This window comes from Rhea americana, unplaced genomic scaffold, assembly GCF_003343005.1.
Source record: "Rhea americana isolate MKP2758 unplaced genomic scaffold, rheAme1 scaffold_309, whole genome shotgun sequence".
Classification (NCBI taxonomy): Eukaryota; Metazoa; Chordata; class Aves; order Rheiformes; family Rheidae; genus Rhea; species Rhea americana.
In genome coordinates this window covers 231,904-256,868 of record NW_028186434.1, presented here as the reverse complement: position 1 = coordinate 256,868, position 24,965 = coordinate 231,904, and the positions used below count along the sequence as shown (strand labels likewise).

General features: G+C 40.2%; 1 protein-coding gene across 3 annotated transcripts in view; it reads right to left on the bottom strand.

The window, feature by feature from the left end:
- Positions 1 to 24,965, bottom strand: part of MYRIP (myosin VIIA and Rab interacting protein) — a 207,602-nt gene that overhangs the window by 19,912 nt on the left and 162,725 nt on the right. For 2 of the 3 annotated variants that reach the window (XM_085309963.1, XM_085309965.1), the window contains exons 8-10: positions 17,573 to 17,750; positions 12,448 to 13,103; positions 4,290 to 4,529 (exon numbers count right to left, since the gene is read on the bottom strand). In XM_085309963.1, coding sequence (XP_085166089.1) covers positions 4,290 to 4,529; positions 12,448 to 13,103; positions 17,573 to 17,750 — 1,074 coding nt within the window. The remainder of the gene's footprint in view (positions 1 to 4,289; positions 4,530 to 12,447; positions 13,104 to 17,572; positions 17,751 to 24,965) is intronic. The other variant, XM_085309964.1, reaches the window with a different exon arrangement.

The following is a 24,965-nucleotide window of genomic DNA, read 5'->3' as shown; positions in this document are numbered from 1 at the left end:
ATCAGCATTTTCAAACTTGTATCTTAAAGCTAGGCATAGAACTATAAAGCTCAACTTRAATAGAAAAGAACTGAGAACCCATAAACACCCACTTGAGCTAATTCTCCACTGAAGACTTGAGGTGTGCCAATTCTTGCAGTGGATACAAGTCTTAAAACAGCTAATGCTCCTTTTCAAGCATCAGCTCAACATAGGATTGTATGAGACTCTAGCTCCTGTCAAAAAAAGGCGTTCAGACTTCTAAAGGTGCAGACACGTCAGGTTTTCATAAGTACTAGGTACTTAATTTCCAAAAAGACAAACGTTTTTGGAAATCTTATTCTATGGCCAGATGTACTGTAATTAGAAATTCCCAGTGACCTGAAGTTGCTAATATGTTCCAGAATAAAGCTTGAAAATAGGAGCACTAAAAGTTAGGGGGAAAATAAAAGCAGCAAATAAAACCCATCAAGTGTACATCACTAAGCATACATATTGACTCTTAAGACAACCACTTGAGGTCCTTTTTGAGGACCTGTTTTTTCCTTTCTKGGAAACTGGGATATTTTTAGCATATGTTCCCTTTCCTGATTTGTCTTTGTGAAATGAAGTTTCTGAAAGAGCCCACTGYTAAAGTACAGATGGCTAAAATACAGTTTTTGATCTACTTTCAGGAGTTCTTCAAAGCACACTGTAGGCACCTGAAGTCTCATTTTAATTGCTGAGAGTTAGTGCTTGTGTATGCTCAATGTGAAACTTGATGCCCAGGTCAGAACTCTGGGTCTCTGGCGGACAATGTTAAGTACTAATATGAAAAATCAGTAGTTCCGCAAACATATATTCTTCAAAAAAACAGACATCTTAAAGAGGCATCAAATTGGGACATCTGGCTTTTGAGGTATCTGAAATTATTCATTTCCTGAAAATACTGTTTTCTGTACTTACAACCATTGAAACACTTCATCTACTCATTTTAAAGTTATCACATATGCTTAAAATTATTGCATATGCAAAGTTATGYATATGCATAGCCCTTCATGTTTTAGGTTACCGAAGCCACAACTAGCAACATACACTGTCATCTTCAGTATTTCAATGTAAGATTCTGGTCAGCCACCTTACCAAAGAGAAGACTCACGCCAGAAGATTTTAAATCACCTTTAAGGACAACTGTCCAGAATAAGAATGAAAACAGTCTTCCTGTTTCTCTATAGCTTGAGCAAGTTCCACTATCAATTCCTCTGAAGCATGACCATGAATAGCATTTGGATATTTTGGTTTCTTTACTATAGACAGAAAGAATACAGCTATGAATGACTAAGACTCTTTTTTTCAACCAAGAACAATAAAGAATTAAGAACTTTGGGCATTCGCTTTTTTTCTGAACAGGATGCGTGTTTTACTTTTTTAAGTAAATAATCAGTATTACTTTGTAGACTCATAAAAATGAATAAACACAACACAAACTACAGATGTGCCCCAATGGGTAGGGAATAATTCTGAATTTCTCATGTCTGACACAATTCTTTTGAGAACATGATTTTGAGTGGACTCTGGTCAATCTATTCCTGACACCTTTCTCAGGCACTTACCAAATGTCTGGAGGCCTGGCTGCAGGACAGGAAAATCTCAGCTACCTAATATAACCGCTYAGCTCTAATACTGTCACCAGAAAGTGAGAGGAGTTTTCAAAGATGTGTGGAAGCAGAGCCAGTTTACTTACTTATTTAAGCATTTCTTCTTTTCCACTGATTACACAATTGGGGAACTTCATCAAGTAGTTTTAAGCCAAATATCTATCATATCTATTCRGTGAAAGAAGAACCAGTTGGAAACATAGGAACAGGCAAGGAAGACAAAACAACAGTTACCTGAGTATAACCTTCTAGAAGTAAGAATACATATGAGCAGCAGGAAGGAGGTTTTGAGGATGTCCCTAGGAGTAGATGGTTTGAAACCATGTCCTTAAATTGTCTGAAGTGTGGGCACTCTCCATCCTTTCAATAGAAAATGGGACATTCACCTTGGGCAGCAAAGTCAACTGGGTTTGCATCCTTGCTTCCAGGAGAGTTATTGTTTCTGTCAGTGATGGTCTAATACAAAATGCACATGCAGAAGCCCAGTGCTGCCCCTTGCTAGTCAAGCATCCTTATACTTCAGATCCATTTAGGCTCATTCTTGTCTGTTGTGTTCCTTGATTCATCTCTTAGTGTCTTGACTGCACAACAGCTCTGCTTTAATGGGCAGTGTGGAGAATACATGGGAAATCTATTCTTCATCATTTGAGGAGTGTTTTATTCAAATGAATATAAAGAACTACTACACCAGAAAGTGAAAGCAGGAATAGTTGATCCAGGTCTATAGAGACRCTGTCTAAGTGTTCAGGGTCAAGAAAGTCAAAGCCCACCACAAGTGGAATTTGATGAGGGAAGTGAAGGGCAACAAGAAGGGCTTCTACAGATATATCATCAGCAAAAGGAAGATGAGGGAAAATACGGGTCCAGCGCTGAATGCAGCAAGAGTAACATAGGACATTGAAAAGGCCAAGGTTCTCAATGTCTTTTTCACTTCAGTTTAGTGGCAAGATCTCCCCTTGGGAATCCTAGGCATTTTGAGACCAATGGGAAAGTCTAGTGCAATGAAGATTGACCCTCAGTAGTGCAGGATCAGATTAGGGAACATTTAAACAAAGTAGGCACATGTAAGTCCATGGGATCTAATGGGATGCACCCATGAGTGCTGAGGGAGCTGGTTGGTATCACTGTGAGATCATTCTTGATTACCTTTGAACGGTCATGGCAATTAGAGGGAGGTTCTTGAGGACTGGAAGAAAGCAAAGGTCACCCCTATCCTCAAGGAAGGCAAGAAAGAGAATCCAGGGAACTACAARCCAGTCAGCCTCACCTTTATTCTTGGGAAGCTGATGGAGCAAATCCCACACCCGCCCCCTGACCCCTGGAAGCCATTTCCAAACATATTAAGGACAAGAAGGTGACTTGGTATAGTCAGCAAGGATTTATGAAGGGGAAATCAYGCCTGACCAACCTGATAGCCTTCTATGATAAAATGACTACCTCAGTGGGGAAAAGGAAAGCAGTGAATGCCATTTCTTTCGACTTCAACAAGGCTTTTGATACTGTTTCTCATAACATCCTTATGGATACACTGAGGAAGTATAGACTAAAGAAGTGGGCAGTGAGGTAAACTGAAAACTGGCTCAACTGCTARGCTCAAAGGGTTGTGGTCAGGAGCACAAAATCCAGCTGGATTTTGTCACTAGTGGTGTCTCCCAAGCTTGATACTGTGACCAGTACCGTCTAACATCTTCATTAATGAGCTGGATGATAGGACAGAGTGCATACTCAGCAAGTTTGCAAACAATACAGGATTGGGAGGAGAGGCTGATATACCAGATGGGCAYGCTGCCATTCAGGACTTTGACAGGCTAGAGAAATGCGCCAACAGAAATTTCATGAAGTTCACCAAAGCAAAATGCAAAGTCCTGTACCTGTGCAGGAATAAATCCATGCACCAGTACAGGCTGGAGGCTGACTTGCTGGAAAATAGGTTGGCAGAAAAGGACCTGGGGGTCTTGCTGGCCAGTAAGTTTGACATGACCAGCAATGAGCCTTTATGGCTAAGAAGGGCAACAGCCTCCTGGCCTGTATTAGGAAGAGCACTGCTAGCAGGTCAAGGGAGGGGATCCTTCCTTTCTATTCAACACTGGTGAGACTACATCTGAAAATACTGTGCCCAGTTCTGGACTCCCTGGTACAAGAAAGATGTGGACATACTGAAGCTAGTCCARTAAAAGGCTACAGAGATGATTAATGCGTTGGAGTGTTTATCTCATGATAAGAGGCTGAGAGTGCTAGGACTGTTTAGCCTGGAGAAAAGAAGGCTCAGGAGGATCTTTTCAATGTCTGTAAGTATCTGATGTGGGGGAGAATAAAGAAGACTGCTGGAGTCTTCTCCGTGGTACCCAGTGAAAGGGTAAGAAGCAATGTGCACTAACTGAAATACAAGAAACTTTATCTAAACATAAGAAAAAGTCTTTTCACTGTAAGGTCACTTAACACAAGGTCACTTTCACAAGCTAAGTTCATTGCTTTTGAGGTGGTTCTGGAGGATCACAGAAAGAAAACACACATTAATTAAAGTTTCACTTGTGCAAGGGTAACAGGCTCAGACTCAGTGTAAAGGACTTCAATTTTATTAAGCAACTATGTTTTATTTTCCAGTCAAGAACTTCTCTTTCTGAATTCTAGCTTTCACAGTGCTGACCCCACTCCTCTTTAATGACTGCTTACCTTCTTCAACTCCTCATGAATACTTTTGCCATTTTCATCAGAGGACAAACTCTCCTTCTGGTTCTCAGGATCTGTTTTAGGTTCTGACTCTTGTTCTTCACCAGAAGAGGTCTCCTTGTCACTCATTTTAGCAGCAAGTTGAAATAACCTGGATTTAAGCTCCTCTTCCATAAGGTCAGGCTTGATTTTATGATGCTGATCCTCACTGCTTATGTCTGTTTCTGATAAGTCATCAAAATCCTGCATGGAAATTAGAAGAACATACAATTACTGCTTAGGTACAGAAAGGAAAGCAAAGAGTTTCCTACAAAAGTATAGGTATGATTACTCTGAGATTACTAGATATGGTTACTAGAGAATCTAAAAAGACATCACACTAAGTGTGTCAACAAAAATGATCATATCTTTGCAGAAGGCCAATAAACCCATACCTGTTGGATAATATTTATCATTTCTGGTTACTTTTGCATTATGTAAAAAGGAACCATCAAAATCATTATGTATATGTGTGAAACTAATCAAACAAAAGCCTAAACGGCATTTCTCATAACCTGCACTGCATAGTCATCACTCTCAGTCATAGTTCAGATAAAGAAACTAAAGTGTGGGAATGAAAYAACTTATCCATGGTGACCTGGCAATTGTATCCAACTTGCAGTTGAAAGCCATGTTCAAGTTCCCTGACTGCTGGTCTTGAGCATTAACAATGTTTTTCTTAAAGATTACTGGAAACTAGTTTCCAAAAATGTCACCCTTACTAAGTGCCTGMGCTTAAGATTTTCAGTTTTCCCAGTGAATGTTTGCATAGCTGGATCTACTGTGGTTACAATTATTGTCTAGATGCTTCCTTGAAACAAGTTCTTTAGGAAACAAGAAACTTTAGGAGAACCTTCTTTTCTTACTTTTCGACCCTTAAAAGTGGGACGTACTCAGAATTTCATTTAACTATGGTGTTAACGGAAAAAGGAAAGGGTTATAGGAAAGACTGTTACAGACTCAATTGTGGCAAGTCTTCTAATTTGGGGACTAAACAGAAGAAAAGCAAAATCTTCTCACAAGTCTGTTTGGTAGGTTGCCTGCCCAGCACTTAATGTGGAAAGAGGCTTTTATTTTGTCAGCCCTCACAGGAAATCTGAAAATATCATATGGCTATACCAAAAGCATACCAACTTATTCTCTGGAGCTGTGCTATCCAGTTAGAACACAATGGCACTTGATTTCCTCTACAGTCAGTGGAGAGAGACAGGCATCTCCCTGAACAACCCAGTCCACCTGTGAACTGCTTTCTGGAAATGCTATTCTCTCCCTGCYGACTACTAAGAGAATGCTTGGACTAATACGGCACTTTGTTTGCTGCTTCAGTCAACTGCATAAAGTAAGGTGGAATTAGCTGTTTTTAAAGCAAAGAATTGTTTGAAACAGAACATAATTATGCAAAAACACCCAGGAGGAGGATGTAAAGAGTCCAGTCTGGAGCCCAGAAGTGGTAATCACACTGCAATAGGTCTAAGGAGATGATTTGGAGCAATCCTTTGATAGGCAATTATTATTATTTGCCATATGTTCTCCTACAATGACAAGACTGCTGTAGGATTTCCAAGATAAAGAGCATGGCTAAATAGTGCATGTGTATTTTAGGAGAATACACTTTACTGGAAACCTGTYTCACCAAGTATGAGCTACTTACAATTAGGCATCTACTCTAAGCCCTACCTCCTCTTTATTTAATGGAGAGACATAGGCACCTGCAAAGAGCTTCTCTTGCACCTACCTAAACATGTGTTTTAGGATTAGAGGACTTGCTAGTGAGCTCTGACAACTCTGTACCAGGATAGTGGGCTTCCTCCAGGAATGTCCAGGCAGGAAGAGTATGGTTTACCTTGGAGTTGAGTCTGCAAGGGAGAGAAGGCCATCCCATTCTCTGCAAATATTTTGGTCAGATCAAGTGTTTGCTATTCTTGTTTAAATAAGCCAACAAATATGACTAGTGCAATCGGTTAGCGCGTTCGGCTGTTAACYGAAAGGTTGGTGGTTCATRCCCACCCAGGGAYGGGTYGCGGGTGCTTTTAGTCGTCGGTGATTATTTTCCTGCTTAACCAATCTGATAGCCTTCTACGATGGAATGASTGGCTGGGTAGATGAGGGGAGAGCAGTGGACGTTGTGTACCTTGACTTCAGCAAGGCTTTTGACACTGTCTCCCACAACATCCTCCTAGATAAGCTCAGGAAGTGTGGGTTAGACGAGTGGACGCTGAGGTAGATTGAGAACTGGCTGAAAGGCAGAGCTCAGAGGGTTGTCGTCAGTGGCGTGGAATCTAGTTGGAGGCCTGTGGCTAGTGGCGTTCCCCAGGGCTCAGTACTGGGTCCTATCCTGTTCAGCTTCTTCATCAATGACCTGGATGAGGAGACTGAGTGCCTCCTCAGCAAGTTTGCCCATGATAACAAGCTAGGAGGAGTGGCTGACACACCWGAGGGCTGTGCTGCCCTTCAGAGAGACTGGGACAGGCTGGAGAGCTGGGCAGAGAGGAACCTCCTGAGGTTCAACAAGGGCAAGTGCAGAGTCCTGCACCTAGGGAGAAATAATGCTAGGCACCAGTACAGGGTGGGGGCTGACCTGCTGGAGAGCAGCTCTGTAGAGAAGGATCTGGGAGCGCTGGCGGATGACAAGTTGACCATGAGCCAGCAATGTGCCCTTGTGGCCAAAAAGGCCAATGGTATCCTGGGCTGCACTGGGAAGACTGTTGCCAGCARGTCGAGGGAGGTGATCYTGCCCCTTTACTCAGCCCTYGGGAGGCCTCATCTCGAGTACTGTGTCCAGTTCTGGGCTCCCCAGGACAAGAGAGACATGGAGCTACTGGAGAGAGTCCAGCATAGGGCTACAAGGATGATCAGAGGGCTGGAACATCCGCCCTATGAGGAACGGCTGCGAGAGCTGGGCCTCTTCAGCCTGGGGAAGAGAAGACTGAGGGGGGATCTTATCAATGTGTACAAGTACCTGAAGGGAGGGTGTCAAGGGGATGGGGCCACACTCTTTTCAGCTGTCCCATGTGACAAGACAAGAGGCAATGGGCAGAAACTGAAGCACAGGAAGTTCTGCCTGAACGTGAGGGGGAATTTCTTCACTGTGAGAGTGATGGAGCACTGGCACAGGTTGCCCAGAGAGGTTGTGGAGTCTCCTTCTCTGGAGATCTTCAAGGCCCACCTGGATGCAACCCTGTCCAACATACTCTAGGTGACCCTGCTTGAGCAGGGGGGTTGGACTAGATGATCTCCAGAGGTCCCTTCCAACTTTACTGATCCTATGATTCTGTGAAAATCTAGTAGAGCAGTGAGGAAGACTGTCAGTTCTGAAATGCAGGTTCTCCCACATTGCCACCTCATCTGCTGCACCATGAACAGGAAGTATTGACAAACAGCAAGAATCTACACATGATTCCTGGGAACACAATATGGATATTGGACCACGCTGGAGGCAAGGGAGGAGAAGACATGATGGCAGGTAGGGTAAGATACTCCTGTCAGCAGCAGCAAACTACTACATTACCTCAGCCACATAAGCAAATTTACCTGAAATGTTCTCAATTCTAGCTAATGCTTTAACGGTGGTAAAAGAATTTTCCTAACTCATTCACACAGAAACTTGAAGAGCTTTTTGCTACATTTCCCAACACAGGTGAAAGACATGAGTTGCCTTGGCATCCCTATGCTTTTATTCTGCATTAGCTAAACTTGTGTTATGAATACACATCTATTCTTGGGGGAGGACCTATCCTGAGGGAACTGAGTTTATTACACTGCATTCAGATATGTCCATTAGCCAAATTTTTGCCTCCTTAYAGTGAGCAGGTGGAGTATTTACATTTGCAAGACTCGTTAGCTCCTGCTTACACACAGAGGTAATGATATCCTGCAAAGCTACATTCTGTGATTTTTGTTAGTGGTAAGCTGCTTGGTTTGTGTGTTGAGCTTTTTTGATGATGGCAGTGAACYACTCATGACAAGACAGTACCTCTTTCATGAACTAACGGATTAAAAAAATACCTTAGAGGCCATGAGAACAGATTAAAAATAAGAAATACACTGAAAGGTACTATTATTATTTTTATGGATGCTATCTTAAACTTCACTATTCTTGTTTACTGTTCATGCTTCAGCTCCATCTGGCAAGTTTATGACACCTTTGTGTTTGTATAAATTGTTCTCTAAGTTCTCATTTGCCTCTACAGTAGCAAATAAAACTAACATCTGCAAACAGGAATAAAGGGCCACCAGTGTAGCTGAAAACGGAGTTTCAACCAGGGCCTGGTAGAATAACACAGCCAGGAGCTYGGTTTCACTGAAAGAAAAATCAAGTGTTTCTAACTCAACTGTAAGCCCTTTGCAGACAATGAAATAGGAAATGCAATTTTCCTTATATACCTTCTGCAAATCCTTGCATGCTTTGATAACCCTAGCAAACAAAAAAGCCCTAAAATAAAGCAAAGCAAAGTACTGGCTTGGAGGCTACAGAATCAAACCCCTCTCACATTAGAAAACACCATCCATAGAAGAAATTGAGATTAGAAATGGTAGGCTTTGGAAGCAGACAGCAAAACTGTGAGGCTTGCAAGCAGTTTCTCAGTGAGAGCCAGTGTACTCTACAGGAATGCGATTTTCAGTAATTACATCCCAAGCGCCATCCCGTGGGGACTGGCAGTCTGACARCAGTCACCTGCTACATGGCTCCAAAGCAGAAGTGGCAGCAAGGCTGTAGCTAACAGGTAGAGCCCTTTTCAGAAGAAACAAGCTCATAATGAAGGCAGTGCCTTCACCTTGAAACAGTTAAGCAGCTCCACTTTCCATCCAAAATACAAGAATTACTGAACAATGTCCCCTCTCAAGAATATACTGAAAGCCACGGTTTCTGCAGACATGGACTGGTGCTGTGAGTGGCCATTTCTTGTAAATAAATTAGAATTTTTAAAATAATTATCATTAAAAACAGAGAAGGTAGAAGTAAGAGTACACCTGTCAATCAAGCGGCRCTTTTTAATTCAGGTTCCATAGGAATATTAGTCTTCTATATTATAWATGCAATCAAGTTATCAGAAACTGGAGGACTCCAGTTTTATCAGGACAGTTTTCATGTCCATGTGCTTCCTAACTGCATTTACAGCATTTCTATAGGCAACTTACTAAAACAGGTTTATTCTTTTACCTACCAAAAAGTGGCAAAAATATAAAACAACACATCTTGGTGTCTGTTTTTTTTTTTAAGTCACTCCAGACTTCATATAATCAATTCTCTCCTGTAGAATGCTGCACAAAGTTAGCATTCTAGTTTTGAGCCTAAAACRTGTTCCAAAAATGCCACAGCATTATTCTAATCCAGGTACTGGATCTGGATTAGAAAAATCTAATTTCAGTAGAAATTCAGTTGTGAGCTATAAAATGACTGCAATTGTTTCAGAATGTCACTGCTTACAATTCTCTATATTTGGAGCAGGGAGAGAAGGGAGGGCCCATTTTTATTTCACTGTAAGGCTCATAACAGCCATCACTATTTGAAAATCAAAAAAGAAAACCAAGCTTTTAGACTGCAAGACTGAAATCCCATTCCACAACGCAGATGAAAACACAGTGGTTAACAAATAATCATGTCATTATTGTAGTGCAGTAAAATAAGGAAAAAATCATGCTTCTTCACTGCAGTTTGTATATGACGAGTTGGGTCATTTTCTGATGCCCAGATACAACATGACTTAGAACAACACTTCGTACGTTTTCAGGAAGTTTTTTCTGTATAATCTCAGCACATGAAAACCTATGATTTATTTAAGACCTCACAGAGGAGCATCCTTCAGTTTACACYACCTGTGACTTATAAGAAGCGAGACTGTCATGTTGTACAAACTACTTATATGTTGAATCTCTCTGCTTCAGCCTCGATCATTTTACCAGGAGTAACACATTACTGTGGGGATTATGTGAAACCTTGTCATCCCTCTTATTCTCATTTTTCTAAGCAGCATAAACAATGGCTGGTTAATTTATTATCATACCTCAAATCCTATTCCCTATGCTCTGAATCCTTTTAATTGCTTTCTAGAATTTTACAGTCCTCATAATGTTGTTGCTATAAATTGTAGCCAGTCCACTCTTGCTCTGAGTAGTGCTTTATGTACAGGAGGCTGGAATAACACTTTACTGAAGGCAGGCACCAACTACAATCCTATCAGATCAGGATTGTGGGTGTGTTTGTGCAAATATAAACTAAAGCAAATACACTCATACTATTATACATAAAATCCTTAGTTCTTCAGTAGCTCATATGCTTATCTTCTGTGTTGCAATAGAATTTTATCACTTCAGAAACACTAGTGTGATCTCTGCCTATTTCACTGCAACTGAGTGAGCAGGTACCGCAGCAGAAATAGTCTCTCTTTGCTTAAATGGTAAAATGAAGGGGAAGATTGGTCAGAATCTCAGCCCCTGTGTTTTAGCACAACAGAGAGATGTAAGCAGCACTTAAGGCACAAGGCACCTCACAGGAGCGTTGGAAAGGACAATCTCTTTTCTGCACCAGCTTGCATTCTCAAGTATGCACTGTAAGCTGCTGAAGGATGTTGTCAAGTACGTTGTGAAGCTCCCTGCCTCTCTGGGTTCACTACAGGAGGAAGGTCTCCAGGGTCTTTCCTGTGAGCTCTCTTTTCTGCTCTCTGCAGAGTAGTAGTAACTCAAAAGCCACAATATGAATACAGACATGCATGCACACACAGAACATGCACAAATATACAAAGGCATAAATGGAAATGTGGAAGTCCCTGTACAAAAGATGGTCTTCTTGCATCACTGGAAAGTTCTATAATTCTGCCTGATATTCTAAGAAGTTGTTAATGGCCACTGATATGTCATTAGAGCATAGACCATACACAACTCCCCTTCAACAACTACAGATTATAAATGTAAGAGGACATGCCTATAAACAAATCARTACAGATTGCACACACCTGTCTCCTAAGAGCAGATGTAACAGATAAAGAATTAACAACAGTATACCCAGCACTAAAAACCTGCYGAAATCCTAGAATCCTGATCTTGACTTACAATCAGTTGCACAGCTGTCTTTCTATTAGAGATATAGACTAGAGATACAGTAGTGTAAGTAAAGAAAAGTAACTCTAGACATCCTAACATACTCAGATGATTTTAAAGATTGGATGAAACCGCTTATAGACAGCAGCATGAAGCGAAAACAGTATTTGTTTCCTTGCTTCAGGCTTACTGTTATTCTACTACAGAAATGATCCTGCTACAGAATTTGAAAGTTAGCATATGGGAACAGGACCTGGACAAGGGGTTCAGTATTCTCCTTACCCAGATGGGTAATTATAGCTAGACATGTGCTTATAAGGCTAGAAAAGTTCTGGGGCACAATGAGATCCCTTACTTAACTTGAGTTCCAGGCCTGGATAAACTCTAAACTGAAAAGACTTTTCTGTTTTCRGGTTATCCCATACTTGTTGTTTAAAGCAAAATGTTTAGGGAGTACCTTGCTGTCTGAAAGTTGTATGATGAATTTTTCCAAGTCAGAGCTGTTATATTCTACTGGAAGAAAAGTTTGCTTTCTAACAAATGACAATTATTTGAATGAATGCAGTTTGTAAACACTCACCCTAACACACTGGTATTCATAATCAAGAGATCAATTAAAAGCAGATGTCAGTTGGACCATATTTCAAAAACATCCCTTCCTGAATTCCTGCTCAYTAGCTTTATCCCTTACCAGGACATTTGCAAACAGCACAGAGTAGATTCCAGGACAGGTGAGTTGTTTCTTATTCCAAGAAAAAGGAAGAAAAAAAAAAAGTGATTACTCAATACACCAACATTTGTTTGCTGTTTGCAAATTTTGTCTTTTTTTTTTTGTTTCAAGAGCACTGTATTTGGCAGCATTAATAATGTCACCGATCAGGTGGAAGTGGCAGATTTGAGAAAGAAGTAAAGACTGTTTATAATATGTGGAACGCTTTACTTTTGCTTCTTCTCAGTTTTGAGATATACAGGRACAAAGCTTGCAAGAACATTCCCCCCTCCTCCTAGGGTTCATATGTTACTGCCAGCACAGCTTTGCCCAGCTTTTTTCAATACCACACTCAGTAAAATCAAATGCAGTTACCTGACTTGTCCTTAAATTCTTCTTGTTGGTTTTTGTGTGATTTTTTCCTTCACTTACTTCTCCAGAGATCATTTTGCTCTTTCTCCACCGTCTTGATTTCTTCTCTAAATCATAGTGGACTTCTCCAGGCTCACTGCTGTCCGAATCCTCCAAGCTGGTTGTCTGTGGATTGAAATTTACATCCAGCTCTCCATGGAAATGTTTTTTTTCCATTCTGGGCTTATCACCTTGAGTTCTGCTCTGTAGCCAGAGAAGTTTGCTAGGTCCTTTTGCTTCCTGGGAAGAGTTTACTGAAGATGTTTCAGAATCAGAGAATAATGTCTCAGTATTTGTGTATAATCCAGAGGAAGGTGAGGTTACTGCCTGGTACTGGTCATTGCCATAAACCCATTCAGTATTGTACTGGGAATTGGTGTAATAGAAATCATCTGATAATCGCTGAGGTCTCCGACGCAGCTTGTTCAAGGCCACATTCCAGTCATAGTCATCCTCGCTGTCTGAGCCCATCTCGTCATATGCAGACACAATGCTGGATTCATTCTCCAAAGCTTTGAATACTTGACTCTTTGGTTTAGCAAGCATTCGAGGACGAGGCAAAGTGACATTCTGCAAAGCTACCCAGTTTCCATCAGTGCTTTGAAAAACTGGAGGTGGATCTACGAAAATGAAATGAGAACAACCTCTTCAATTATCACTATGTTATCACAGCRTGAAAGGCTCATTTTCCTTGCCAGTTCCCAATCAACTGGCCATAAATTGGAGGGTTCAACAAAAGCAATGAGCAAATGTGTGTGTTGCTGCCACATGAATTCTCTCATATTCTAAGCCACACTGTCATGTTCTTTTTTCAGAAGTCACAATTTACACATTATGGAGGTGGCTATTTAAAATGTAAGAGTTTTTGGASCATGGCTTTGTTCTAAAAGGATTAGGAAAGGATGAGGTAACATCAACACACAGACATGTATAAATTCTATGTTTTGCAAATGTCTTCAATTCTGTGTGTAGTTTTGGTCCCTCATCTCAAAAAGGAAAAATAGAAAAAAGATCCAAGAAGGGCAATAATGGATGAGCAAAGTTCTGAAATGGCTTCTGTTTAAGGAAGCATTTAGTGAGCAACAGCTCTGCAGGCTGGAGARGAGAAGACTGAGAGGCAACATCATAAGTAAGTGGCAGAAACAGCATTGACAGGGGGATGTCTTTCACGGTAACTATTAAAGGATATCAAAGGAAACTAGTAAAACCTAGGTGCAAAACAAAATAAAGGAGGGGGTTGTAATGGGTACCAGACCTGTGGAGTTCTTTGCCAAAGGATGTTATAGATGCTAGAAATTTATCTTGGATAAAATGGAGATGGCTATATACATGGAAGAGAAATCTATTGGGGGTTACTAAATACAGGAAAAACACTTCCAGCTGAGGCAGTCCTTAAGCTGAATGTGATCGGAGATTGGGAGTATACACAGGGGTAGCATAAAATATACTTGGCCTTTCTTGTAATCATTCCTAGGCACTTACTTATCACTACTGCTGCTGCTGCTGTTGTAGTCTAGATTAAATGGGCTTTTAGTCTGACCCAGGACAGCCGCTGTTATATTCTTAGACTTTTTTTTTAAACAATTCTGAGAGAGAAATATGCCACAGACGTGGTCAAGAAGAGCTGTATAATTCACAGAATTTGCATTACTTGTAAATTAATTTTCCATTTCCAACTAAACCTGAAAAGTCTCTTAATTAGAAATGTGAATGTGTGATGTTTCTACCTTCCATAGCAGTTGAACAAATACACAATATTTACACTGTTTACATATTTACATTATTTATAAGATTCACATAGTTATCTCGGCATGCTGAACCAACTTCTGTCAGCTTACAGATTCTTTTCAGAGGCTCAGTTTGTCATTTCTAAAACATTGTAAAAATATTAATTTTAAACTATTAATATAGTAAAATTGTGAACAGAACTTTGCTATTTAAACATGGAAGAAATAAAATCTGGATAGTGTTGTAGGTGACAAAGAAATATCACCTACTTTACAAATCCCTGAGCTAAAGAAAATGATTTTTTTTTGTTTGGAACTGTTTAAGCAGAACACAAATATGAGGTAAGAAGTTGTGCTCTGAGTTTTGAAGAAAATGTCTGTGGAACACTACCTCCACCAAAACACCCACCCCAAAATAAAACAATAGGGAAATGGTAATTAAATTTAGGAGCTGTGCAAGATTTAAAACAGTTTTTGTACTTGTTACTCATTTATGTCTTTTTGGCCTGTTCGCATTTCTCAAATTTCATGTCAATTCTAAGAACTTGYGAAAACGTGTTACTGAATTCATTCTTACTCCTGCTTAAAAATAAATCAAATAGTAACACTGTTCTTGTAGCAGTGAACAGCTAAAGATATATGTGAGGTAAGGTTTATGGGGAAAAGTAGTAACTCTTTTTACTGTAACAGCTGATACAGGAGAAAAAAAAAGAAGACAAGCTTTTAGGCATGAGGAACTTCTGCTTCACTTTTTCCAATTATACTCAGTAATTAAATATAGGATTATACATGAGAGAAAGACAAGCTTTTCTCGAAAGCATTGCTTCTTTAAACAAAGCAAACACCTTCGGAGGACATAAAACTTCAACAGAAATTGAATTGAGTTGCACCACATTACACAAATGYAATGCAGTGGAGTTCCACAGCATTATACTTTCTTCTCTCCCAAATCATATCTCTTTATTTTGTTTAGCAACTGCACAGAAGAATCAGCCAAACATCATCAGCTAACTGAAAAAATGACAGAATAGYAGTTGATTACATCTTAGTGGCAAGCAGACCGGAAATGAAAGTTGTTGAAAACCTTTTATCGAAAAATTGAGTCAATTTTATCCTAATTTCAAGTAATATCAAACACTTCCTGATTTTCCATAAACAGTATTTATATGAAAGAATGGATTTCACACAYAGTTTTTTGGGTACACATTATAATGCATTTATGTGAAAATGAGAATAAATTTAAGAAGTCTCGCTTAAATCTGTTTGTAAAGGAGGAAAAAAGCTCAAATTCAGGACTTGGCTCTTGCGTCATCATTTAAACCAGTGCAATGTGTAATTAAAATTAACTGTTAACTTTTTTCTACGTGACTAAAAGGCCCATTGATGTTACTTCTCCAAACTCTTCTTTAAGATTTCTTATACTTTTCTATTCCCTAATATATCACCACTTACTACTGCATAGGTGAGATCACATTCACATGTATTAACACAATCAGCTATTTAATATAGCTCAAAAAGCATCTTAATTTCATCACAAATCTGGTTCTCAGATGAACAAGGCAAAGCAAATACTCTGAGCAGAGCACCTGAAAGGAAACTGGGTTGATTTGTAATTCTGTGATGGTTAAGCAATTGTTAAGTATCAAATYGCAGAATAGTTGACTTCAATGGGATTGAAGTGGGTGCTTAAATTTAAGCATCCAATTAACTGCTTTACTGAAAATAGGYCTTTGCCTAAAATGCTGCCCAGGGAAAACCACTTACAATAGAAGGTTGCATGAGCAATTCACAGTGTAATGCATACTTAGTTAAATCACATTTTAGTACTATCATATTTTTCACTAAGGGAGGTATTCCCATTGTCTGATTTTCAGCTTCCCACCTTGTCAATTAGCATTACAGATAAACTAATCTACTTGCTAGTTGCTGTTTCATGGGCAGTCCCATTTCCTAGTCCCTACTATACCCAACCACGTATTTTAGTGACTTCATTTTGCCAACATCTAGCAAGTCAGCTGAGAGAGTTACACCACCAATAAACTCATCTGAAGTTTTCTGCTTGCTTAGCTTCCTCAGCCTACTTGCTACCAGGGTCAGATGGGCTCAACAGCTAGTACAAGAGATGGAGCAAGAACAAGTAGCCCCAGTTATGGGAGGAAAACAGCAGCAAGTAGGTCAGCTTTGCTGTATCATGTTACTTGGAGGCATGGGCTGCTCTTGAAATGGGCAGTTCTGCCCTTGCACTCGTGCCAACACAAGTATTACTGCAATTGTGGGGATGAAAAATAACTCTTCTACATAGCAGTTGCTTGATGCTATACTCTTGTGGCGATGTGACCCCCAAAAGCAGGATTCACAGAATTATAGAATCGGTAAGGTGGGAAGGCACCTCTGGAGATCATCTAGTCCAACCCCCCTGCTCAAGCAGGATCACCTGGAGTATGTTAGACAGGGTTGCGTCCAGGTGGGCTTTGAATAACTCCAGAGAAGGAGACTCCACAACCTCTCTGGCTAACCTGTTGCAGTGCTCTGTCACTCTCACAATGAAGAAATTCCTCCCCACATTCAGGTGGAACTTCCTTCCCTCCCTTCTTCAATGATAGCTTGCACTTATGTTATCTAACAGTAAGCAGGGAACTGCACTTTATCCCAGGGCGCTGATTCTGGAAAGGGGTTGATTCATGAAGCTCTTCACTTACCCATGGTCACATCCCTTCCATGGTCACCCCACACAAAGACAGAGGACACAGATCCAGGGGCAGTGTTTTTCTATGATGTTCCTACCCACAGAGCTTCCTCATAGCTCTGCAGAAACAGCTCTTTGCAGACTGGCACAGCATATTGCATTCATAAATTCATCTGAGTTAAAAATAAAGATACAAGGAGGAATCCTGAACTTGGATTCTTTCATGTTCAGTTTACCATGTAGACTGACAAGCAGATAACTCAGTGTTACCTGCAGATAGAGAAGGGTGACTATGGGCAACTACAAATTCCTTCACTTGAATGGCAGATAACAGGCAACAATGTAGCTCCCAGGCCTCCTAGGCTCTTATGTYTTAGGAGCTCTGATATGCATCCAAGTTAAACGCATAATGATGCCTAAAACTTCAAAATCAATGCCCCCAAGACCGAGATTTTGAATTTTTACTTGGAAAAAAACAATGGCAGACTAATGGCATAACTCARTAAAACTGTGATAATTTAGAGTCACTGAATTCTCACAGACATTTGAACATGTGACACCTACAAGCATGGAGGTCAGCAGGAAYTTCCTGGAGAAGGGTCCTTTCTTTAAGTCTAATTTATTCCATGAGGGATGAGAACTGAAAAAGAACAAAATTCGTACTAGAAATATTTACTTGTTTCATTTAGCCTGTCCACACTTTTCCAGCTGGGTAATGCAGAGAGCTTGCGTTCCTTCTGTTTCCTGAATTGTCCTTTTTGCTGCCTCCAAAGAGCCTCAGTCACAGAAGATGCAGGGTCTAGACTTTTACTGGGCATATCTTCACTAGCCAGGGAGAATGCAGACTGAGACCTCTGTGGGGATAAAAATCAAAAAGCATAATTTAAAAATAGAAACAACTAATTATTAAACTCTTTACCATAATTAGCATGAATATTCAGAAGTGTGGGATCTGCCATCATCCAGAGATGGATTTTAATGTGTTCAGAAGAATTGTTTTATTTATGTGCAGATCCGATGCTATGCAAGGAAGTATAAAATTATTTGTACTACCAGGGGCCAGAGAGAAAGAAGTAATTAAGGTGAAGTTRGTCAGAATCTATATGATGAGGACTGACATATAACTGCACCAAACCAAGCTAGCCAGGAAGAGATCCYACTGTGGTGAGACATGATGATCTATTGTTGGCTCAACAAGCCATCTGTTGTAACAATTTTTGGAAGTTAAAAATTAGAAAAAAAGCAAACAAACAGCCTGTTCTACAGAAACAAATCTGCAACTGAATTGATTTTAATGCAGAATTCTTTTGTTTGCCAGGATATACATATTGCATGATGTGCTGTGCAATTTTACTTAATATTGCTAATGAATTCAACAGCCTACAACTGAGTGAAGTTTTTAACATCTAGCTGACAGTATGTTGCTGCAGCACATTTTCTTTTTWTWTATATATATAATTAATAACTTTGCTTTTGATGACAATACAGACTTAGGCAACTTGAATGGCAAAATATATCACTTTTTCAAATGATAGTCTGTTTTTTCCCTGTAACTGCTTACCACTTAAATTCTGCACAGGCCTTCATTATGGAACTGGTAAGAGATTGCCTGTATATGCCAGGGTTTCATTAAGAAGCATGCTTTCAGATAGCTCAGTTTCTTTACAGAGGCCAAATTAGCATTCTCAGATCTTTGTGTGTTTTACCGATGTTCAAACTACAAGTAATTAGCTAAACCAGTTAATCTCAAAAGGGCCAGTCTTTGCCTGCATCAGAGTTCTGCCTTGTACTATGACAGATGAGGAAACGATAACTTGACTTGAAGGTATTCTCATGTTCCTTCATTTCACAGGACAGTACAAACACTGCTGGGAGTCCCACTGGCCTGAAAGCAACACTTACACCATTTTTATGGCTGCACCTCCTCCCAGCTGAAATGCTCCTGGGGGGACCAGCACACCATGCCAGAAGAATTAATTAACTGCAAATCCTTCTGAAACTTTGGCTCAGCAGTGTGATTTCATAAACAGTTTCAGTAAAAAAAGAAACACAACCAACCACCAGGGACTAGTCTGGCTTCTGAACCTCTGGAAAAAAAGCCAGAAATATTGTTCTAAAATTAAACAGTTTCTACATAACTGCRATGATCACATAACTTAGTTAATACTGTCAATGCAAAGACACAGGTCTTAATGTGATGCATTGGAGCCTTTGTTTTCAATTTCAGTGACATGAAGTATGAAAAACCAGCTCATAGTACTGCATAAGTTTATTCCAAGTGGTGTTACATACTTATAAAAGTGTTCAGTGTGTGTGTAAGATGCAACATGAAATACTTACATAGTTAAATTACATCTTGAATAAATCCCCCCCCGCCAAAACTTACTGAAGCAGCTCAGCAAACCCTGCCCTCAGACCTGTGCTTCTGTAGTGACACCACCAGTACTACTGACAGAGCAAATTTAAAGTTGACTCAGGTGCATCTATACTGTAGGGCAGGCACATCCTTCAGACCGACTACTTCTACATGATAGCCAGAAAGATTTGAACAGGGAGAAGATTAGCACACAGGGCCCAAAGGGACAAAATGGGACAATGTTCTGATGAGAACAATCAGTCTTCACTGGCAGAGAGATGCTCATTTTTTTCAGAGCACAAAAGCAAACACATGTCTATGAGTTCATCTCTGATCCATCACTGGCCAGACTGATGACTGTCATTTGAAGTGCAAATGACTTAAGACCTTGTCTTCTTTCCTTTGCAAGGATAAACTAGTGAGTTAGTCACTTGGTGTGAGGTTATACAGCAAAAGCTCTAATCTAGGTTGGCCCACTTGCGCTTTCTTCAACTCAGCTGGCAYGGCTAACTCAACGGCTCTACAGCTACAGTTGCACGGGCTTCAGTACGGCTTCTCTCATTGTCGCTCTTACCTGTGGCAGCTGGACAAATTCCAGTGCTGCACAGAGGTAACAGCTCATCTCTAGATCCACAAGGGCCATTTTTCATTGAGGAAGCAAAATATTAGACATAGGGAGACAGGCTTGAAGAGTGTAACTGAAGGCTGATGGTCCATGTAGGTTCCCCATGTATGGATGCCGAGAGATCATAGAGGTCAGCCTAGCTACACCTACAGGCTCTTGGACCAGCTAGCATCAGAACAAGGGACAACTACTGATTGAATGGATTAACCATGGCCCCTTGTCTTCATTAATTGCCTACAAACTTGGACAGCAAGAAGATCTCATGTGTCAAGTATATCAATGCAAACTTGACAAAAGGACTAGAATTCCCTGCTAGTCAACTTGATTTTTCCAGTGATGCTGCAGTTTGATCTGTCATTTGTTGAGTGATTTTTCTTTTGATGTTACAAGCACTGATAGATGCTGATATTCAGATGTTTCATCTTGGATTTTATTCAGTCTTAATTTCAGCTTGGCATGAACCACAACCAATGACAAATATCTTGGAGGATGTTAGAATTTAGTATTGCATTTGCTTACCTGAATTGTCCATTAACACATTCGTTTTACAGCAAGCACTGCAGGGAAGATGAACAAACCCAGCACATTTGCTCAGACCACTCAAATACCACCACAGCCTAAATAGGATCTTCAAAAGGAGGTAGCAGCTTTGGTACTTACTTTTGAAAATATGAGAGGTCAAGAAGATCCTTCCCCTTCCCCACAGCTAAAGTTACTGGCACCTTTTCTAAGCAGAAGTTCTGATTCCCCAGATAGCTAAAAAGCTGAGAATCAGGTGCTATTTCAGATATTTTTATTTGTGATGAAGTACAAAGCTGTGCTCTAAGTTTGCAGTCAGCTACTAAGGTACTGAGTTAGTCACTGCAATAAAGCACTATATCGGCAGATGGCACTGCAGCCAAGTAGGTCGTCGAGCCACATGCCCTACACACACTCCTTCCTGGGAGGCATGCAGTACAGTGCAGCACAGCCTGCAAAATATATTTACAGKATCGATAAGCATTTCCAAACATTTTGCTTAGATGAGCCTTTTCCCACTAAATCCAGCCTACTGGCATCTGTTGTAAGACGTTTGGTTCAAAAAGAAATTCTAGGCACATGATTACTCTCGATTTCTCATGTATAAATATAACTGTCTTGCTGGAGAAAACTCACTCTTCATCTTATACTGGGATAGAATTAAAARGAATGATTTTCCATGTACACTCCTATTCCTATACAATTCTACATGCATGCAAAGAAATAATAAGGTAATGTGGTTTCTGAAGATTAAAGACGCAGTGAATAGAAAGCAATCACATACAATGCCTCCTATCACTTAACGAATACAAATATTCCATCTCTTCAAYGTCTATGTTGTAACATAATTTGAGAGTTCATGCTTCTGAACACTGAATAAATAAAATAAAATAAAATAAGCTAATGCAAGAACAATGTTTTATAAAAGACACTTAAGAATGTTGATCCTAAATTGATAAACTGTGGATTAATTTACTGACCTTGCACAAATCTTTCATGTATGTTCAAATATTCTTTAGAGAGATAACATACTGATTTTCCTCTACATTCTTTCTCAAAAAATGTTAGTGTATCACCAATGGACAACTCCTCTTGGCTTCTAAACAGAAGCCCAAGTGGTAATTCAAAATATATCCCAGAAGCAAGTGACTGAACTCTACAACTGCTATTCTGGATTGCACGTGCTTTTCATCTCACTTCTCTCATAGCTTCAAGTGGAACGGAGAGGCCGTGGTGCCCCACAGGCAGGGCAGCTGCAAGGTCATCGCTGCAGGAGCCCTTGCAAGCACCGGGACTGCCACAGCAGGCTGTGCATAAGGAGGGCACCTCAGCATCTGGGCAGCAGCGTGCTGTGGAAGCTCTGACCTRTGGGGCAGCTGTTAACTTAGGCCTTGAAAACTATCTTGTTTATTCAGGAAGCASCCTAGAACTGACAGTACATACAGAAATGACTTGGATGCAGCCCTAACCTTTCCCTCTCCTTAGCTGCAAATTGCAGAGCTATGCCTGTTGGTGGTGCAGCGAAAAGAATCCCACCCACTTCTCACCTGCTCTCTATAAATACAATCAGCGCACAGACAGMGCCAGCAGGTCCCACCCACCTAAGCCAACAGCAATCTCTAAACATCAACATTTAATATATCCTTTGGTAAGTAAACTCCCACATTAGGAAGGAGACAATACTAGCTTGAGAACAGTGCCACTCTGCCASAGTATATTTACCCCTGGAAATGCTTTTTGCTCTGCTCAAACGTATGCAGTCCAGACAGTTAGCAGTGGGAGTGAAATATTGTGGGTTTCAAGCATCTGTTCCTTAGTTAATCCTGTATGTGGCAAAGTATCTGTTAGCATCCCTGAGGTTCCTGAAAAGGGGCAAGAACAGGCAGATGAATGGGAGATTTTCACATTCAATTGAAAGAAAACTCCCTTCTTTAATCCCCTGACTCAAATCTGGTTAGGATGTCATCCCATCCTGAAATGCTRCCTCTAGCAACAGCATGCACCCAGGCATCAGGCTGTCTGTAAATGCTTGAGAAACAGACTGGGAGAAAGCAACAYTAATTGCTCCATTCCCCCGCAAAAGTCACAGGGCAGCCTCCTTCCAGGGCCTGCCCACGCTGGCTGCTTGTTCACTAGTGACAYGAACGCAACCTGGCTGCACTTTAGAGGGGTTTGCAAGTCTTCGACCTGCCTCTCAGGCCCCTAAAAAAACAATTGTTGCTTCAAAAATTCCCAGGTAATGCTCAGTTAATCAGGAGGGAGTCTATCAGCAGTATGAATTACACAGATGTGCAATCATATGTAGAGCCACATGTGGGTGTGGATTTGTTTTGGTTTCGAGTGGGTGAGTCCATCTTGAGGATCTAGAACGCTGTTGCAAGCGAGAGAGACTGGAAATTTTTCTCCAGGAAACACACGGAGACTGAGCATGCAAGTAGCTCTGCATATCACCACATACCAATATAACCCAAAGAGTTGATGGACTTTTTTTTTTCTTAACTAATAAGCAGGCTGCAYGCATGAAAATGCTACTGCATTTTATATAAGGAATTTTTAATCTAGTAAATGAGAAGGATTTAAATGTTGGCTCCAAAGGATGAGTGTAAGCACCATTTTATTCTACTTAGAAAATCACAGAATGGTTGAGGTTGAAAGGGACCAAGTTAGAAAAGTGGCAGAAGCACAAAATAGCCTAGTTAGATGTCATAGATGTATGTGAACAAGTCCATAGAAGTTGATGGTAAATCAATTGTTATATACTTTGAGAGAAATAAAGAGAAGATGTAACAATGTAGTAGCTAAATAGTGTCTTTGCAGGTACCTTTTATAGTTTGATTGTGGCCCATCCTTTTTCCCTCTTCCTGAACTTTGAATTTTCTATTACATCTCTTTAAAAAACAAAAAAGAACAGTGCAGATAGTTTCCAGTTGCGTAACACCTTTCATCTGAAGATATTGAGAGCCTGTGATGAAAATATTACTGTATTATCTACAAATGAGAAAACTGAGCAGCTTAAGAGGCCAGACTCCTATTCTGGTGTAAAGTAATGATTCTAAATCAGCACTATTGTACTCCATTGGAAGAGCGCATGCATATAAAAGGGTAGGAAAAGGAGACGAGCTGGCATTTTCATCTCAAGTCTAATTGCAGCCTCACACATAAACTCACTTTTTCAAGAGAATTCTGTTTACTGAACATGATTCTTCTTCTTTCATTAATTTCCAGGTTGCTTACAGCACTGAGCAACCTTTCATGTCCAGTTCTCATCCTTTTCTGCAATRTTACCATCAGCAGAGCACTCGCCCATCACAGACAATCACTGCATGTCCTACTCAAACACCTCCTTGATAGAGAAAGCTTTAAGTCTTCTGTTTTTATTTGCTTCTTGCTGTGACAATATACACCATGATTTCCTCTGAAAATAAAGTAGGATTTGTCAAGCAGCCTATCTCTCASCATCACAGGTTTTAAATTAGAACGTAAAGCTTTGTAATACCCAGCAGTGCAAGATAGCATCTTTAAAACAAAATAAATAAAGCTGAAATTGAAACAACAACACATCATCTAAATTTTTTGGAAAATAAAATTGTAGAATGGCCATCCTTTTTTTCTATCCTCTCTCCTGTTCCCTCTCATGCCTTAGAAACTACCCTGGTTTGCTGGTAGTAAGTATAATGCAGATGAATTAGGCCTGAATCTGTATGGTCATATAGCCAGTATTCCATACTATCCTTCATAATGGTCTAGAAAAATGTCTTCTTTGATKTTTGTGAAGTGTATGCATAGCGCTATGTAACCAAGAATCAGTAATCTTCTGCTAGAGCTACAAAAGCTTCAAAAGGACGATACTGTCATGTTTAGCCTTGCATTGATTATTTAGCTGCCTGAAGCCTTGAAAAGCAATACTAATTGGCTGAGTCAGGATTGCCAAAAGCAGTTCTATTCTATCCTTATACTTCAATGAAATGAGGGAAACCAAGCAGATTATGAGGGACATGGCTGTCTGGATCTGAAATGCACAATGTGCCATATGGTCAGGTAACACCACATCACCTCTCCAAGGAAATGGAACTTTATGCTGTATAAAAATTCTATTAAAAAACAGTCTATTCTATTTTATTCTATAAAAGTCTTCCACTGATGCGCAGGTCAACTGCACATCACGATCACACCAAGTCTAACACACACAGTGAAAAATCTACTGGATGCTGGTAGCTAGATGGTAAGGCTCTTAGTTCAGACTTTAAGATGACTCTGTGATACTGGCAGCAGAAATGCTGAATATTCCTGCCTGCAAGGCTTTGCCATCTTTGGCTGCATTTGCTGGTAATGACAGGCTCAAATCCAGGAACCAAAAGGGAAGGGAACAGGAAAGACTTCTTTATAAATATCCTAAACAATTCCAAGACATGCAGGGAATTTTGCTCCTGCAAAGTCAGTAGGTTACAGCAAGATGTATAACCTAAAAAGTACCTAAAGGAAGGAAGATTTTCTCTCTATAAATGTGAAAAAAGACCAAAAGCACCAAGAGTTTTTCTCTCTCAGAGTTTACTGTTCTTTCCCATTCTG